At 48.7% G+C, this 16633-nt stretch overlaps 6 protein-coding genes across 6 annotated transcripts; 2 read left to right on the forward strand and 4 right to left on the reverse strand.

Annotated features, from left to right (window-relative positions):
- Positions 1 to 1409: 1409 nt before the first annotated feature.
- Positions 1410 to 2591, reverse strand: N7515_009739 (Ty1/Copia family ribonuclease HI; the record flags this gene model as incomplete). Its single annotated transcript, XM_056670482.1, has 1 exon — positions 1410 to 2591. The coding sequence occupies one exon, from the start codon at positions 2589 to 2591 to the stop codon at positions 1410 to 1412; it is 1182 nt and encodes a 393-aa protein (XP_056516855.1).
- A 334-nt stretch (positions 2592 to 2925) lies between these two features.
- On the reverse strand, positions 2926 to 3369 carry N7515_009740 (folylpolyglutamate synthase; the record flags this gene model as incomplete). Its single annotated transcript, XM_056670483.1, has 1 exon — positions 2926 to 3369. One exon carries the CDS (start codon positions 3367 to 3369, stop codon positions 2926 to 2928), a length of 444 nt encoding a protein of 147 aa, XP_056516856.1.
- A 2232-nt stretch (positions 3370 to 5601) lies between these two features.
- On the forward strand, positions 5602 to 6369 carry N7515_009741 (WD40 repeat domain-containing protein; the record flags this gene model as incomplete). The annotated part of the gene is made up of 1 exon (XM_056670484.1): positions 5602 to 6369. One exon carries the CDS (start codon positions 5602 to 5604, stop codon positions 6367 to 6369), a length of 768 nt encoding a protein of 255 aa, XP_056516857.1.
- Positions 6370 to 9095: 2726 nt separating this feature from the next.
- N7515_009742 (glycoside hydrolase family 18 protein) lies at positions 9096 to 13917 on the reverse strand (the record flags this gene model as incomplete). Its single annotated transcript, XM_056670485.1, has 11 exons — positions 9096 to 9201; positions 9265 to 9572; positions 9628 to 9914; positions 9962 to 10775; positions 10839 to 10896; positions 10963 to 10989; positions 11053 to 11141; positions 11213 to 12222; positions 12278 to 12326; positions 12383 to 13843; positions 13897 to 13917. 11 exons carry the CDS (start codon positions 13915 to 13917, stop codon positions 9096 to 9098), a joined length of 4230 nt encoding a protein of 1409 aa, XP_056516858.1.
- An 18-nt stretch (positions 13918 to 13935) lies between these two features.
- On the reverse strand, positions 13936 to 14115 carry N7515_009743 (uncharacterized protein; the record flags this gene model as incomplete). Its single annotated transcript, XM_056670486.1, has 1 exon — positions 13936 to 14115. The coding sequence occupies one exon, from the start codon at positions 14113 to 14115 to the stop codon at positions 13936 to 13938; it is 180 nt and encodes a 59-aa protein (XP_056516859.1).
- Positions 14116 to 15219: 1104 nt separating this feature from the next.
- Positions 15220 to 16624, forward strand: N7515_009744 (LysM peptidoglycan-binding domain-containing protein; the record flags this gene model as incomplete). The annotated part of the gene is made up of 6 exons (XM_056670487.1): positions 15220 to 15428; positions 15491 to 15619; positions 15682 to 15801; positions 15856 to 16101; positions 16156 to 16553; positions 16617 to 16624. The coding sequence occupies 6 exons, from the start codon at positions 15220 to 15222 to the stop codon at positions 16622 to 16624; spliced, it is 1110 nt and encodes a 369-aa protein (XP_056516860.1).
- Between the last annotated feature and the right edge of the window lie 9 nt (positions 16625 to 16633).

Genomic DNA, 16633 nt, shown 5'->3' on the forward strand with positions numbered 1-16633 from the left:
ACAATATGATCCTCAATTTCTTCAAGACAATCCGCTCCATTGGGTCTCCGCTTTCGCTGCCATGAAGCGCACTTGATAATGACCGACAAAAAGTGACACAGAAATTCTGTGGAAATTTCAACCTATTCGGACTTGATAACCGAAAGGCCGTATTTTACATTATGCCCTCGGCGTTCCGGGCTCAATATTGCAGATCTGGATTACAGTTTTTATTTATCTTATTATATTGTTCCTGTTTGCCAGGTCGATACGGTTGGATCACCATATGACAGGTTTAGAATGTTGTGATTTGAGTGAGGCATTTGCAGATTGGGACCGAACCCGCTTAATTATGTACTATCTATAGGAATGAATGAGCTCATTGAAAACCAGTTGGACTTCATCTTGTATCCTTACGGTGGATATATGGACAAGGCCCGACAATCTACTCCCATATACTTGTATTATCTCGGAAACACATTAAATCTTAGACAATCAAAATTCACAGAAACTGCAATTACGCCTCGAGACTCAATTAATCAATAGCCGGGCCATTTCGGTCATCAGCTTAGTAGGTGATGTTCTGGGCCCGTATTCGATACAACCGCTTGTTATTTACCGCTGTAAGGTAATTACAGCGGCTCTGTCCAACCTGCACAGCCACCGCTTTAAGACAGATAAGCCACAATACTTAAAACACCTGTAACCTGAGAGTTACATGAAACAGGTATGATCCTGTATGATACTATTATCGTATGGTGCCGTAGCGGGCTCTTCGGCAGCGGATTCTTCGACAGCGGATTCTTCGACAGCAGGCTCTTCAGTAGCATATTCCTCAAATTCAGGGGTCGGTTCCTGGGAGCAAGCGATGACCCATTTTGCCTGTGTGACGGTTCATGGATGCTTGGGTTTTACCACTACGCCATCTGGCCAAAAGGCACAATGTTTGGTCAGCGACCAAACAGCCAAGCTACTATATATGCTCGATCTCTGACAGCCTGTTCATGAGCTCCTGGAAGCACCCTTGGTTTGTTCCTAGGAATGATCATAGCCCATGAAGCGCGTTCAGTGGAAGCAGGGTTGGAAACTTGGCTGCACATCGTGCGTATTACTCCTAGGACGAATTGCATGCATTCTGGGGCATGTGCATCAACCTGGTGATCCTGGGAGCGCTGTATGCTCCCTTCTCTACAAGACTGGCTGTTGTTAGGACTATTCCATCGGACACATCGGACACCAGTTCCAAAGATGAGCTATAAGTACTGGTTGAATTTCCATAAAATATCAGGTTATCAGAACCGGAGAAAAACCACCATCACAACAAGTCGGCTTTCCTTTTGCTCTCGCTGAGTCCTCAAGCTCATTCTACACTCTTTTTCAATATTGAGACATCGAAATGTTTCTCCAGGCTCTCGATTCAGCGGGCGAAATCATGGATCTATCAAATCCTTGACATTCTCCCTGCGCAGCATCGTGAGGAACTCCTCATGCTTTGGCCTCGTTAGGGCCTTCGTGAGTCCATCTGCGACCATCTTTCCCGTCGGTGTCCATTCGAGGTCGATTCGGCCTCCCTTAACCTCCTGGCGAATCCAGTGTCCGTTGATATCGACGTGTCGCAGTTTTGTGGTGATCTTGGCATCCTCGGAAGACATGAGATTTACTGTCTGTTTGTTGTCACAGCGAGTTGACAGTCGGTGGCCGGGATCAAAACCAATGCCTTGCATGAAACATTTCCACCATTGTAGGGATTTTCCGGAGTCCGCTAACGCTACCAGCTCGGCCTCTGTCGTAGACGTGGTGACAGTGGGCTGCTTCACGGCTTTCCAGTCCACAGGGCCTCCATAGACCTGTATGATGTATCCTGCGGAGCTGCGCCGGTCGGACATATCTCCATAGGCAGCGTCGCTAGCGAACTCGACCGACTTCAGAACCGTTCTCGAGATTTCTTCCGCACCGCAATAGGTAATTGCGTGGTAGCAGGTTGTGAGGAGATAGCAGATCAACCGGTCAATCGCTCGGTGGTGTTCCGGACCCGGGTTCGTGAGGAACTGCGACAGCTTGGAGGCAGCGAATGCAGCATCGGGGCGAGTAGCGGTTGTCGCATACTGGACTGACCCAACGTTACCCTGGTAAAGTTTCGTGTCCTGGGCGCTAGCTGTTCCTTCGTATTTCCTCAGTTCCTCGGTCGTTAAAGGGGTATAGACAGGCGAACGTGTCGTGAGGTGATATCGCATAGCGATGCTCTGGATATAGTAATCCTGGCATAGCCAAAGTCGTCGACGTCTCCTATCACGTAAGAGACGAATCCCAAGGAACCAAGCAGCATCTCCGTGGTCTGTGAGTTCCCACTGCTTTTCTAGCTCTCCTTCGAGCTTCTCTGCAGCATTTCGTTTCGAAGGGAAATTGGCGATGAGTATATTGTCCACATAGAACCAGATGATTATTCCATCACCCACGAAGACACACGGGTCTTCGGGAACGGGTTTGAGTTCTGACGCAATGAAAACTCTGGTGGCCTCCTGCTTCCATAACTTGGGTGAGATCCGCAGTCCATAAAGTGCCTTGATGAGTTTCCAGCACTTATGGGGAAGTTGGAATCCTTCTGGCATCATCGTGAAAACTTCTGAGGGAAGAGTGCTGTTTAGGAAGGCTGCCACAGCATCGCGCTACCTGAGGTCGAGGTCATATGCTGCCACGAGACTGAGTAACATGCGAGCCGTACGCGCGGCGAGAGTGGCTGCTCTCTTGTCTCTGGGGCTGATCCATTCGAGGTCTCCTCGGACGCATATACGAGCCTTTACCTTCGTAAGGTAGCCGTCCTGATCGAATTTGTACTTGAATACCCAACGCAGCGGTATGACCTGCTTCGAAACGTCCCTCAGTCGGTCAATGACCTCAAACGTTCCTTTTTCTGACAACCCTTCTATCTCCTTCCTGCAGGCTTCCTCAAATCCCTGTCTGTACGGATGCTTCTGCATTTCTCGCCGGACAACGAGGCTTGAAGAACCCCGCCTTCTGCCAAGCGATATTTTCAATAGACGGTCCGAGGAATTTGACATGGTCTTCTGCCATTCGAGTCACTGCTATCACGACGGATGATGATACTACATTTGTCGCATCGTACTTGCCACCCATGTGTGGCTCATAGACTGCAACGTCAACCTTTTCTTTGAGAAAAACATGGAAAGAGAGAAGGGTCAAAAGCTGGAGGTACCGGGGGATGTCCATGTCGGGGCTCACCTCACGTGGCAGTTTATCCCATATTTCGAAAACGGCACTCGCAAAGGCGTCTTCCTCTATCGGCTTGCCGTTGATACGAATTCTCTCACGGATGCTAAGAAGATGTGGTGAAGTATAGAGTCCGACCTTGCACCCGGAGTTCTGGGGCATGGACGAGATATATGCGCAGGTGCTTCCTTTCCCACTGGTGCCAGCTACATGTATGATGTTTAACGTCCTTAGGTGGGTTTGCTGGTGCAATCTTAGCAGCTGCGCTTTTTGGTGATACCGCGATATCTGGCCTTGCCATACAGAATAACCGAGTAATCCCAACCATTTTGTCATATCATCTGAACCCTCATTTGCTCCAGACTCGGCTGCGCACTAGCACGTCTGGAATTGAGAAACTTGATAGCGTCCTGTGACAGTTAACATGAGTGGCACCAGAGTCGATAGAGAAACTCACGTTGTACTGCGTGTTCATCATAGCAGTCATCACTTGAGGACATATTAGGTCACCGTAGGTGTATTGATGATGTTGGTGCGACCCAGGGTTGCTTAATTTGGCGGGGTGGAATGCCCGCTGCCCCCTAGCAGGACTTACGGCGCCTAGTTACAGCTGTACTTAATTCGATCCTTGGTACTTACGGTGCTAACCTGTCTTTTCTTGTCCAAGGTCCATCAGAATTCAATATTAGGTAGCTAGGGTCTCATACCTTGCCGGTATAGATATCCTTCTCTTCCGTTCCTTTCCACTTGGGCTCTTCCTTTGTCTTCATCTTTAATCATTGAACCAACTCCAGGCTCATTGTCCCGGCCCAAATGTCAAAGAATAAATGATGCAAAAACAAAAAAAAAAACATACAACAGTGAGGATTCGCTGGTGGTCACCCACCCAACTACTAACTCACCGGCGTGTGGCTTATGTGCGGTCAATAGTTCGGTGGCTACTGCCCGGGTGAGAAATGGGTGAGCGCCGCTTTACGGTCGCGCAACGGGGGTGAGAATCAGAGCCGCGCGACCACTGCACGAGGATACAGGTCCCACCGACATCGAGAACGGGATCCACCGACACGGGATGAAAAATTCGACTGATATTGCCTAACCGGGACTAGCCTAGTAGTAATAAATAACTTACCTCGTTTTAACATTTCAGCTTCTTATTCTCTACTTCACTCTCGTATAACTACGCACTTTATCTTATCACCACCTTTTAATCACTTCTTAATTGTTCTAATAAGGTATATACCGGTCTCCTACCGGTAGCGAACCGGTAGTAAACCACTTACTTTATTTATATTTAGATATATAGCTACTCTACTATAGTAGCTTAATACTATTATAGTTTAGAGGTTTTAGTAAAGGATAACTAGTTTAAAGAGTATAGTTTTTTATATATTATTATACACTAGTCCGATACTAGTTAGAAACCGGTAGGTAACCGGTTACCTATCGGTAGGTATCTCTATATAATAAAATATATATTATAAAAGCTAAAGAGTATTATATATAATTAGTATATATACATATTATTACTCTGGAACTTTCGAGCCGACGGATCGACAAGCCAAGCCACCCTGGGTGGGGTGTTGACAGACGTCAGCCAATTATGTACCTGAAGCGCCCCTTGATCCCAAATTAGCAACCATGGGACATTGATCTAGCCCACGTTGGCTGGATCTTGAAAGCGCAATATGACGTAACACAAGCCTCCAGAACGCCCCTCCGACCAGACATTCACGCTGTGTCAATCAGTGGCGTTCAATATTCCCAGGGAAGAAGTGAGAGAGGGGGAAGAGGGGAAAGAGGGGCATTTACTACTGTGTTCGACGGCTCGAGAGTCCTAATTATAGAAAAGACGTCATAGGATTTTAAGTAGCTCGTGAATGGGCCCGGAGACGCCAGGAATTGAGTTCTCGTCCCTGGGAGCAACATAATCTCCTCCTGTGAGCCTCCGGTCCCAGGGAACCATGATAATAGACCTTGGATGCTAATTACCATGGTTCCTAGGGTCACAAACGATCCCCTGGGAGCTAATTGGACTGTTCGGGGGAACATCATCATGGTTCCTTGGAACACAAATGATCCCAGGAGCCCATCATACCTTACCAGGAGTCTCAAAGTCCATCAGGAACGTATTAGTCGTTCCTGGGAGCTTTTGTTGCTCCAGGAACCCCAGGACTAGATGGTCGCGCAGGACTGGATGGTCGCGCAGGACTGGATGGTCCCGCAGGACTGAATGGTCCCGCAGGACTGAATGGTCCCGCAGGACTAGATGGTCGCGCAGGACTGGATGGTCGCGCAGGACTTGGGTTCGAGGTGGTGTACAGCATCAAACCACTTCTGCGGAGTCTCAGCACGTCCTGTGCGACTCCAAAGTGGGGAAGGGATAATAATGGACCAATGATCCTTGTATCCTATGACGTAACGAGGCAACAATCGTCCGGCTCCAGTGATAACACAGTCAGAGTCTGGAATCCCACCACCGGTGCTCTGTATAAGATTCTTGAGGGCCATTCAGACTGGGTGCGATCAGTCGCATTCTCGCCCGACGGCTGTCTATTAGCGTCTGGCTCTTATGATCAGACAGTCAGGATCTGGGATTTCACCGCAGGCACAGCAAACCAGATTCTCAAAGGCCATTCAGGTTTAGTATGTTTTTTGGCATTCTCACCCGATGGGCGACTGCTAGCATCAGGCTCCAGCGATAGGACGGTCAGAATCTGGGATGTCGCCACGGATCCAAAAACCCAGGCTCACGAGAGCCATTCAGGACCAGTTCGCTCTGTGGCCTTCTCACCCGACGGCCTACTACTGGCGTCTGGCTCTGATGATGGAACGGTCCGGCTCTGGGATCCAGCCACCGGCGTCTTGCACCAGACCACAAATGTAAGAGGGGTAGCCACCCAACTGGACTTCTCCGCGGATAGTTCGCGCCTAAACACAAATCTGGGGTCTTTCGATATAGAGCCGTGCTCAAAAAATCCTGACTCTAAACATCTGGCGAAGGTTGAGATACTCATGCAAGACGATCAGTGGATAACTCTTGACGGCGAAAAGGCCCTTTGGCTTCCGCCCGATTATCGACCTACTTGTTCGGCTGTCAAAGACAATACTTTTGCCTTGGGACACGCATCCGGACAGGTTTCATTCATTGGATTCGATGCGTAGTACTGTACAGGGAGCACTAAAAAGATCCTTTTTTCAACCAACAGTCTCCTATAGCACATCTTCTAAGGCCTATTTCGTTGAAAGCTGAGTTGGGTAACTAAGCAGCCATCGTGGCCCGTTCTGGTGAATGGTGGGAGTATCATTTTATCAGTCGTATCACCATCTTTCTAGGAAACGCGCTCAAGAAGCTTTACCTGCGTTAGCTATCCAGTTGATCTCATGATCTCCCACACTACCTTGAACGCACCATCTCTACGGCTTTTATTACCAGAAGAACCTTGGTGTTTGCTTCCACGGATCGATATCCACTCCATACTATGGTGCATGATATGATCACGTGAGCTAGATTGCCAAGGACGTAATGGCGAGCGGTGGGGACGACGACATCTAGTCGATTAAAATGTATCCGTTTTTCCACCTAGAGCCTTGGCAGTAAGGCTCTGGATTTAATATCTGTGCCCTCTGGTGAATTGGCGCTGCACTTGACTGCATAGTATTAGAAAGAGAGCTCGCCGAACAGATACTAAAATTTGCGAAATTGAGCCAATGTCCAATCATGTGCATCGAGTAACATCTCCGTAAAGTACTCATGGTGCTGTCTACTGAGGGCACCCATTTTTCTGGCTAGCGCCTTGGCAGTGGGTCTTAGAAACAATGTGAATGTGGGCAACGGTGAAGCTGGATTTGCACTTGGCTGTATTGAAGACACACCATCACATCTGTGTGGCCTCGTATCATGGATAGAATTGACGGCTTGTCACAGAGGGACAGAGCATGTAGCCAGCATTATCATAGAAAACCTCTCCATACATGAAGTTAGTTAATGAATTAAAATACTTTTCACTAGCAATCAACAGAGCAAATGCTAGAGACCGTAGGACATCACAGAATATTGTATATTCCCGGGGTGGGGGGAGGCTTGGTTCAGGAATGGTACTCCAAAGTGGAGATAGGAGAAGCACGAGCCACTCATTCTTGGAAACAGGGCAACAAGGCACTAAATTCAAGAGTCAGAAGTGGTTAGCGCTTCTCTTCATGCTGCTCAGAGTAACGCTAGGCCCAATTAGGGTGCCGCGACTTGGTTTGGGCAGCAGTACCACTTTGAACCTACTTCCAAGACTATTTCTACAGAAAAGAGCTACATACCACCCGCCGTGGTATTCATGTACGATATTCCTGTCTCCTCCATAGAGAATCGACATCATGGCGGATCGTCCATGCACTACATTGCTGGAATAAGTGGATTTTGTGTACGGAGTATGACTGAGCTGTTCGATAACCATTCTGGATGCAAAACCTTGTAGGCCGCTACGGGTGTTCCCGAGAGTGGATTTTCTGGTTCCCTGGAACCAGAGAATCCGTTCCTGATTTTCGCAGCACCTTAATGCTGCCTCTCCCTCCTCCGTAACCTTACTTGTAGGGCTGCACTTGTTATACGACGGCCAATTAGGCCCTATGCAGTGGAGATTGTAACACGTGTAGGGCTTGGCATTTGATGCCTGAGTCCATCAATCAACTTCCGGGTGGAAAAAAATCTGGCCGTCGAGCTGGGGGTGTGCGGGGGTATTACCAACGCGCGTGATTATGACTCACCTGAGCGTGCAGGGATGTGGTGATGTTTGGCCAATCGATTTAAACCTCCCTCTCCGTCCATTTTCAGAGGGCAACGGTTAAACAGCAAATTTTTGTTCATCTGTTTTTGGGTCTTCCCAGTTTTTGACCTGGCGAGCTGTTGCTTCTTCATTGGCTGCCATTCTCCTCTGCCTGTCAATCGTTCATCGCTTTTGACCATCAAATTCACGCCTCTTCACCCACAACCACATGTGTGGATATCTGTCAATCTGAATGATTATTCCTATCAGCAGTTTACTTTCTCGTCGGTCACCACTTTCAAAATCCGATCCATTGACCGTGTTTTTCCCTACCCTCGATTTTGTGCCTATCTACTGTATTAATCAACAACATCCGACACACACTCATTCCCCGTTTGATCAACTATTTTCCCCACCAAAGGCCGAGGGTCGAACGCAGCAGTGTAGTAACTATCCACTTCTCTGTTGACTACTCTGTTAACCAGGCCAGATTCCAGCGGCATGTGCCTTATGGACATCGCTGATTCCCCAACGAATGGATCCAAAGAACATGGAACCCCGATCCTAACGACCCCCAGCATAATCTTCATCCACGGTCTCACATGCAACCGTACAAAAACATGGACCCACCAAAACGGCACCTTCTGGCCAAAAGACCTCCTCGCAAACGACATCCCCCAAGCCCGCATAATGACCTTCGGCTACGAACTCGACCTCGTCAACTTCACATCAACATCAACATCGAAGTCAGCCACAAACCGCCTACACGACCCCGCTCAATCCTTATCCTACGCACTCGTCAGCCAACGCATAGACTGCCCAACCAGGCCAATTATATTCATAGCTCACGGTCTCGGCGGACTCATCTGCCAACAGGTGTTTATACTAAGTAACAGCGTGGACGGACTATGGGCTATATCATCGAGTGCTATCGGTGTGGTATTCATGGGAATGCCGCATTACGGGTCTTCGCTTGCGCATTACGGGGAGAAGCTTGTGAACTGTGTGCGTGCGAAGGGGGATGTAATGCATATATGGTGTATACTGTATACTATGCTAATATGACACTAAATCCATCCAACATTCAGATAGGTACAGCTTGATGAGATTGTCTCTCCAAGCAGCCACATCCATCTAAGACCGAGGCAGATTAGGACACTTCCCAGGCAAGGTGATCTTGCGAACATTCTTGCCAACATTGATTCCCCAAATGAGACTGTAGAACTTGTTATTCTTCTCTCTAGAGATATGGTAAGTATTGGTAGCATAGATGAACAGGGTTAATAGAAAGTGAAGTACGTACGCTCGCTGCTGGAACATCCACGAGAGAGTCCCCTTTGACCGATTGGCCATGGACTTGAGAACAGCATCGATATACTTGGGCCATTCGTCTTGCAATACAGGGAAGCTGTTGCCTTTCTGAGAGTGGTACTCGTCAAATTCACCTAGACGGTCATAAATGGCTTCGTATGTGGTACAGAACTTCTCCCATACATCTGGGTGATTTATGTATTCGAAGACCATGCCCATTGTCTTGGTGGTTTGAAGCTGCTCGTCTGCGCTTTTCCTTCTCCAGCTTCTCCGATCGGCAGCTTGGCTTCCTCCAAACATCTTGTTTCGAGGTCAGCAATGTGCTCTCTAAAGCAGCGGTAGATCCAGCACTTACTCCGCCTTTCATTCCATTGGCTCGGCCTTTGAAGATCGTCAGCCTATCCAGGTGCTCTTCGCTGCCAAGTTCTCGTAGAAGCACCTCAAGGAAAGACGCGCCCTCTTTATGCCCATTGCTGTCTGTAATACTCCACGACTTACCTTCGTGGACGTATTGAAGTGCATTTTCGCAGGACCATATGGGTTGCGGGTTCCTTGGCATCGGTAACTGATTGACAATTTTACCTTTGTCAAGCCAATGGGTGAAGAAGTCGCCAATGAGTTGGCCTTCAAAGACATGTTCGGCTATATCGGTTAGCAAGCTTTCAATTCGCCATCATGGCGATACATACTCTGATACTGGGCTCGATGTATCCCAACGGGTGTCAATTCCACGTCGTGTTCCTCCAAGGGTCCGACACTCCAGTCGCTGCATAAGGAAGAGGTGTTTCCCCACCATCTTGAGATGGAATCCCATTTTCCATTCTGAATCCCGACCCACGGGGAGGAGGCATCTTGGGGAAATTGAGGATACTTGCCAGGGGAATTGGCGAATTCCCTCTCTCCGCACATCGAGACGTACTTCTTGCCCATATTCGCCCTTCCAGGTTCCCGGCTGTGAAGTTGATGAAGCGTTGAGTTGCCCTTGAATTCCTCGTCTTCATATTCGGACGATGGTTCAAGGCCTCGCTGCTTGAGTGGGCCTGGCACAACGATATTACCTCCGTAGGGCCACTGTCTGTTTGAAGGGCTTGATGAACAGGCATCACAGTCCTTATAAGACGGGATATCACTGTAGGACCACTTGTAGTCCATACTCACGCAACCACAACAGGGTCTCTTCTTTTTCTTCTTGTCTTTAGTATCGGTGCACGACCCACAGTCTTTACATCCAATGGCGCCCTCAGTTGCGTCCCCGATCCACTCCAACACGTTCTTGTCAAGGATCTCACTTGCAGTCGGCGGCTTGGACTTGAGACTCCCGTAGTTGAAGTCCCCAGGAAAGGCCATGTATTCACCTGGATCCCCGCGGAGCTTGAGGCTGGTTCCCTGAACCTCTTCGGGGAGGCTAGAGGAGTTGTGGACATTCTCATACCTAAGGCTACGTTTGGCATCATGACTGGTGACATAATTGGGGTAACAGACGGCTCCACGGCCAGGTGTTTGCTAATTTGTCACGAACAAGATGAGCCTAAAACATTTGACGCATTCACAGATGGAAGAACTCACGAGGTCGTCTCCAAGCCGAGGAGATTCATTGGTCCAATAGGCTTTCTCCAGTGCCTTTCTGCCAAATGGAAATGGATTAGAAAATCATTTTTCAATGGCCGAAGCAGAATATGGTCGAACTCACGATTGGGCCTGTTGAAAGACAACGGTCCTATAATTGGAATCGACGGTCAATGACGCTCGTAAACAGACGGTGTCTTCACTTGACACTTACGCAACCGTGAAATCGGTACAAGACATATCAGAATCATCATCCGCAGGATAGAAGGCGAAATCTGAGACGGTGTTGTACATCAATGCCATCTATGACGGGTCAGCTAGCTCCAACAACAGAACACCCGGCCATTGTGCCCGGCAGGTATCGAGGAACTCACATCTCCAACTGCGGTCGATTCGAGTGTACGGCGATCTTGCCCATGTACGTCAAGGTGGATATTGACGCCAAATCTTAGGAAGGTGCCGACGGCCAGCTTGCCGCCGTCGCCGTCACTGTACCAGACCTTGTTGTTGTTGTTGACAAAGATCTCATTCGGTGCAAATTTGCCAGACTCAGGTTTTTCGCTCTCTGGAAAGTCAATTGGCCAGTATGCAGTAACATTGGAGAAGTCCTGGATCACTCGCGCCTCGAGATGGCCGATGAAGCTTGTGGCACTGTTGCTGAAGGACGTACTGTTGGATCCGTTGAAAGAGGCGAGCTCATAGCTGACGTCAAGGTAGGGGCTGAAAGACACGAAACTGTTTTTACCAGCACTGATGGTCATTCCTTTCAGATCGAAGGATCGTGTCGCGCCGTGAATTGGATTACCCATATCTGCCCTGGAGAAATCGACCTCACTGAAGCCGTCAATGCCATATGTCAGATCACTCTGACCGCCGGCCGTGATAAAACCGTTGGCCTGTGAGACATAGAGCTTGTCGTAGTACTCAGCAACCATCGAGAAGCCAATGTACATTTTAGCATCAATTTTACCAACGACATAGGCTGCAAAGGCTTCGCCCCAATCTTCTCCCTCCACTTCACAATCTCTGGCAGTCTGATACCAAACCAGCTCGCTGATGTTCCGCTTGATAGGGATGGCATTGGTGCTATCGTATTCAAAGTCTGCGTGTGCGCGTGAGGACGTATAGCTCCTCTTCCAGTCCTTGGGGCTGGACGACCAGAACCTTTTGACTCTGGATCGTGCTTCCATCACGCCGTCGTCATCCTCGACTCCGGGCGAGTCCACTGTTTTGTCCCAGTATCCTTTGACGTTCGAGTAATCTAAGCGGATACTCGTTCTGTTGGTCGTATCACGCCGACTCAGGCCCATATTGTAGTCAAACTTGAAGTCGTAGACCTGGGATGTAGGGTTCCGCTTCTTGATCTCGGCGGACACAGCCTGGTCTAGAGCAAACAATCAGCGATGATTTTGAATATCTCCCAATGGTGAAGAACTCACTCTGGGAAGGCTGCAAAGAAACAGCTCGGGCGAATGTGTCAGGAGCGCACTGGAGCTTGCGTGTTAGAAGGGTCACATCACAGCGGCTAAGGACAAAATACTTACATTGTCGGGCATCTCCACGATGGTGCCCTCGACGCCTCGCTCCATCACTTGGAAGCACCCGTTCAGGTCATCACTGAGGCAAACGACTCGAGCTGTATGAATGTGGTCTTTGGGAGCATCCGCAACATCTGAAGGGCAGTCGAGGAAGTGAAAAGGCTCCGGCTCGTTGTCTCGCCTTCGCAGTCTCGAGACGGCATGGGACTCACCAGCAACAAGAAGGAAACCAAAGCCACCTCCATTGGGACTCATAGAGTCACCACCTCCAAAGGTCGAAATGCCGTAAACGGGTTTCGTGGAATTTAGTGGACGAATGTCCGAGGGGAAGATGTGGGCATAATCGACAAGATCAAATGCAGATCCGGAACTTTCCAGAGCATCTGAATCAGACACAGCTCGCAAGGCGCTGAGACGGTTATCATCAAGATCAATCGCCCAGATCATCAGACCGGAAAGACCCATTTTATTGGCATAGTCGATTTTCATCTTGAACGTAGTCTCGTCGTCAAAAGAAACCCAGCTATTGTCATCGTATACCATATACCTGACAGCAGCCTCTTTGTCAAGATAGGCAGTGCCCCCAGTATCCTTACGGATCTGCGAGATTTCCCTATATGAGAGAATTCCCTCAGTATCAGTGCAGGGACCTTTTGCACCAGCACCGCTGAATTCACATCCGGGCTTCCAGCACGAAGCATCACGAAGCTTAAAGGTCCGGCCATAGAATCCTAAGCCGAGGACAATATCAAAAGGATCGATATCCACTCGCCAGAACAGATCAAGTGCTTCATCAATACCAGTCAAGTTGGTGTGAGCGAGGACTCGACTGCCGATTGGATTATCTCTATCCCATTCACCGTGAAGGTCATATGCCATCAGATTAATCCAGTCGACATTATCAGCCATCGCCTTCAGATCAAAGTGGCGAAGATACCAGTAGGATGTTGGAGATGTGAAGGTGACAAGATAGTCACGGCCGCTGTCTTTGATTGCATCTTTGAGCTCCCTGAGAAGCTTGGCATAGTTGGCTCCATCATCGGCAGAGCCACCACGGTCATCGGCCCCAGGATACTCCCAGTCAAAGTCAACACCATCGTAGCCATACTCGGAGAGAAATCCAAGAAGGTTATTAATGAATGTCTTCCGGTTGGTTTCACTGGACACCATTGTCGGAAACACACTCTGCCAGGTTCCGGGGTCATTGAAAGTCCATCCCCCAAGAGCAATCATGATCTTGAGCTTCGGATTGCGCTGCTTCAGATCACCAACGATCTGATATAACTTAGGAGATACACCGTCCATGTTTGTAACCTTGAAGTCATGGCTGATGTAGCCAAAAGAAATGATCAAATGGCTAAGCAAGTTAACAGGAATTTCACCAGGCTCCATGGTCCCACAATTATGGTCCATGTTCCAAGCCTCCCAGTACCCAATAACGCGCTTCTGGACATTGGATTCCTCGGTCTATGGCTTTGGCTGGGTACAATGGGATTGACAGCCCTTGTCGCAAAACTCACTGGTTGTGCCGCAGAATCCATATTTGGAGCAGCAAACGTTCAGAGGGCAACCTTGGCCAGGGATCCTCGCATATAGTCCACAATCGGCAGTTGCGTTGCAGTTGGACATGCAGCCGTCGCCACAGTATGTTGGACCATATCCACAGTTGCCGCTTTCACCACAGCAAGCACCGTTGCTGCATGGCTTGTCTTTGGAGCATGTGTATGGATCTTCGACATTGTTCATGAGATCAAGGACATCAAGGCCTTCTAGCAAGTCGGCACGGGTGGAGGTAATGAATGAAAGTAGAGAAGTCAAAGAAAGTAGTAACAAAATGAGCGAATCAAGGCGGCTCGAGGAGGCCATGCTGTATAGTTTCGTTGTATACACAGCTATATGGTTCACGCGAGTGAAAAGGGACTTGGAAACTGGGCCATTTCAATGAAGTAAGTATCGGGGGTTTTCATACTAATTTTTGTCGGCTTGGAAATTTTCCTGGGCTCCAGTGGATATGTCCCTGTCGGCCTAGCAATTCTACCTGCAGTAGTCCATTCTCTGCTTCCGAGGGCGAAGGATCCATTGCGCGAGATTTTCAGGGCACATGCCGAGCTAAGCTCGCGATAAGAGTCAATAAGATCATCCGTAGATTCTTTCTCCACAGGGGGCCAGAAATGCTTGGGTTAAGGACCACTCAATGTTAGCAGGCTACTGTGCCGATGTGACATTGACAGTGATTGACTTGCATTAGTGTGATCACAAGAGAAAAGTCATGAGCTCTAGCCACGCGCCGCAGCCTCCCGAGGTCAGTTAATTGAGCGAGACGCAGGGGTAGTGGAGAAGGTGGGTTCGTTGATCTTTTCTGTACATATGAAGTCGCTAGACATGGGAGACATTCCTGCGGTCTTTTTGCACGATTGAAATTTGAAAAGAGGTCCTTCCTCGACTTGATTTCCTGAATGCAGATTCCATCCTCATAAATTTGCTAAAAAATGTGACTCAGTGGGATGAGAAAAGCCGTTCAGTAGGAGTATGTAGGTAGAAAAAGAGTTCTTTGAGTTCAAGTGGCTGGACACAAGCAACACGCGCTCAAGCTGTAGGTGGGCCCAAATCCACGCACTATACCCAAAAGGGCTCTGATCTGCGGATTCACCCGCCGGAACGTGCGGATTCTCCACTATCCCCACTATCTCCACTATGTGTCTCAGCCTTAGGCTCGGACATTCGATGAATATCAATTTCCGATCAGGGGGACATTTTCATCTGAGACATTTTGATTCTCTATTTTGGAGACCTCTTATGACAACCGCGAGACGCATCTTGAAACCTGGGAAAACATTGACAATATGAAAGGCCTGGCATACTTCGCAGTCATTGCCTCGGTGCAGGCTTCAAAATTTGCGCACCAGTCCCTCCATCGTGGGGCTACCAGTAGTCCGAGCTGTAACACCTACACAGTGAAGGATGGAGATACTTGTGCGAAAATTGGCAAGTCGAGTGGAGTCACATGGGCGCAGTTGCTCTCATGGAACTCCGATATCAACCGCGAGTGCTCGTATGTGATCTCAGGGACATCATGATTGATGATAGAATGCAGCTCAACGCATAATTTTCTAGGAACCTCGGTGACCTCTCTGGTAAGAATATTTGCATCAGCAATCCTGCGGGAGACTATGCAATTCCTGTCCCTAGTTCCACAACCTCAAGCAGTGCAACCGGTTCGCAGAGCATTATCACCACTACTGCGTAAGTTCTCCTGCAAGAACAGAAAGACGATTAGCACTCTCATGCTCATGGAAAACAATCAGCTCTATCCCCTCGCCAACAGTTTCCGGAACCAACAGCAAGTGCGCTCGATACCATAGAATCGGAACGGGCGAGACATGCGACGCTGTGGTAAAGAAGTCGGGTATCTCTATGTCTGACTTGTCAGTCTTTTTCATCGCTAGAAAAAATGAAGTTGATAACTAATAATTGTGCAGCCTGTTCCTGAATTCAGAGATCAACGAGAAATGTACAAACCTCCAATTGGGTGTGTACTACTGTGTGCAGGCCGTTGGATACATTACAACGTACCCTGGCTATGGAGGGACCTCAGATGACTATACCAAAGTTTCCATGACCGCCGTTCCTTCATCCGTTCCGAGACCAGATTATCCCGGAGCCTTGCCAAACAATTCTTATCCCGTTATTCCCCTTGCCAACGGTACCAGGAAGGACTGTTACGAGTAAGTGCATTTTTTTTGGTATATCAAGGCAGTAACTAGCTAATGCTTGGATAGCTACATGTGGCTGAGCAACACCACGGATGACGCGCTCGCGGATTGCTGGACAATGGCCATGACCAACGGTGTCTCTGCAGAAGTATGTTCTTTTTTCCCCTGGTTGGGTATGTCTTACTCTCTTTCAATACAAGCTGACCCATCTAAGGACTTCATCATGTGGAACCCTTCGCTCGAAGAGAAGCCGCGTAGTAGTTCCTCCATAGCTTCAACCGCCAGTGCTAGTGCAAGCTCGAGCTCGAGTGTTACCCCAGACTCGTACTACTATCCTTGCACGCTGCGAGCCAGCTCGTCATACTGTGTGATGCTCTCTCAGCCTAAGAAGACCAAGGCCAGCGGGTCGCGAACCACTTCATCAATTGCTGCGTCGTCGACCCAAAGTCCGAAGCCTACATCTAGTGAGTTTCTAAATATCAGCCTTGTATAATAACCAGGTTCATATATGCTAACCATATTGTCAGGTACCTAAGTGGCCCCC

Source organism: Penicillium bovifimosum, assembly GCF_028826915.1.
Source record: "Penicillium bovifimosum strain IBT 22155 chromosome Unknown utg000008l_segment0_segment0, whole genome shotgun sequence".
NCBI classification, from domain to species: domain Eukaryota; kingdom Fungi; phylum Ascomycota; class Eurotiomycetes; order Eurotiales; family Aspergillaceae; genus Penicillium; species Penicillium bovifimosum.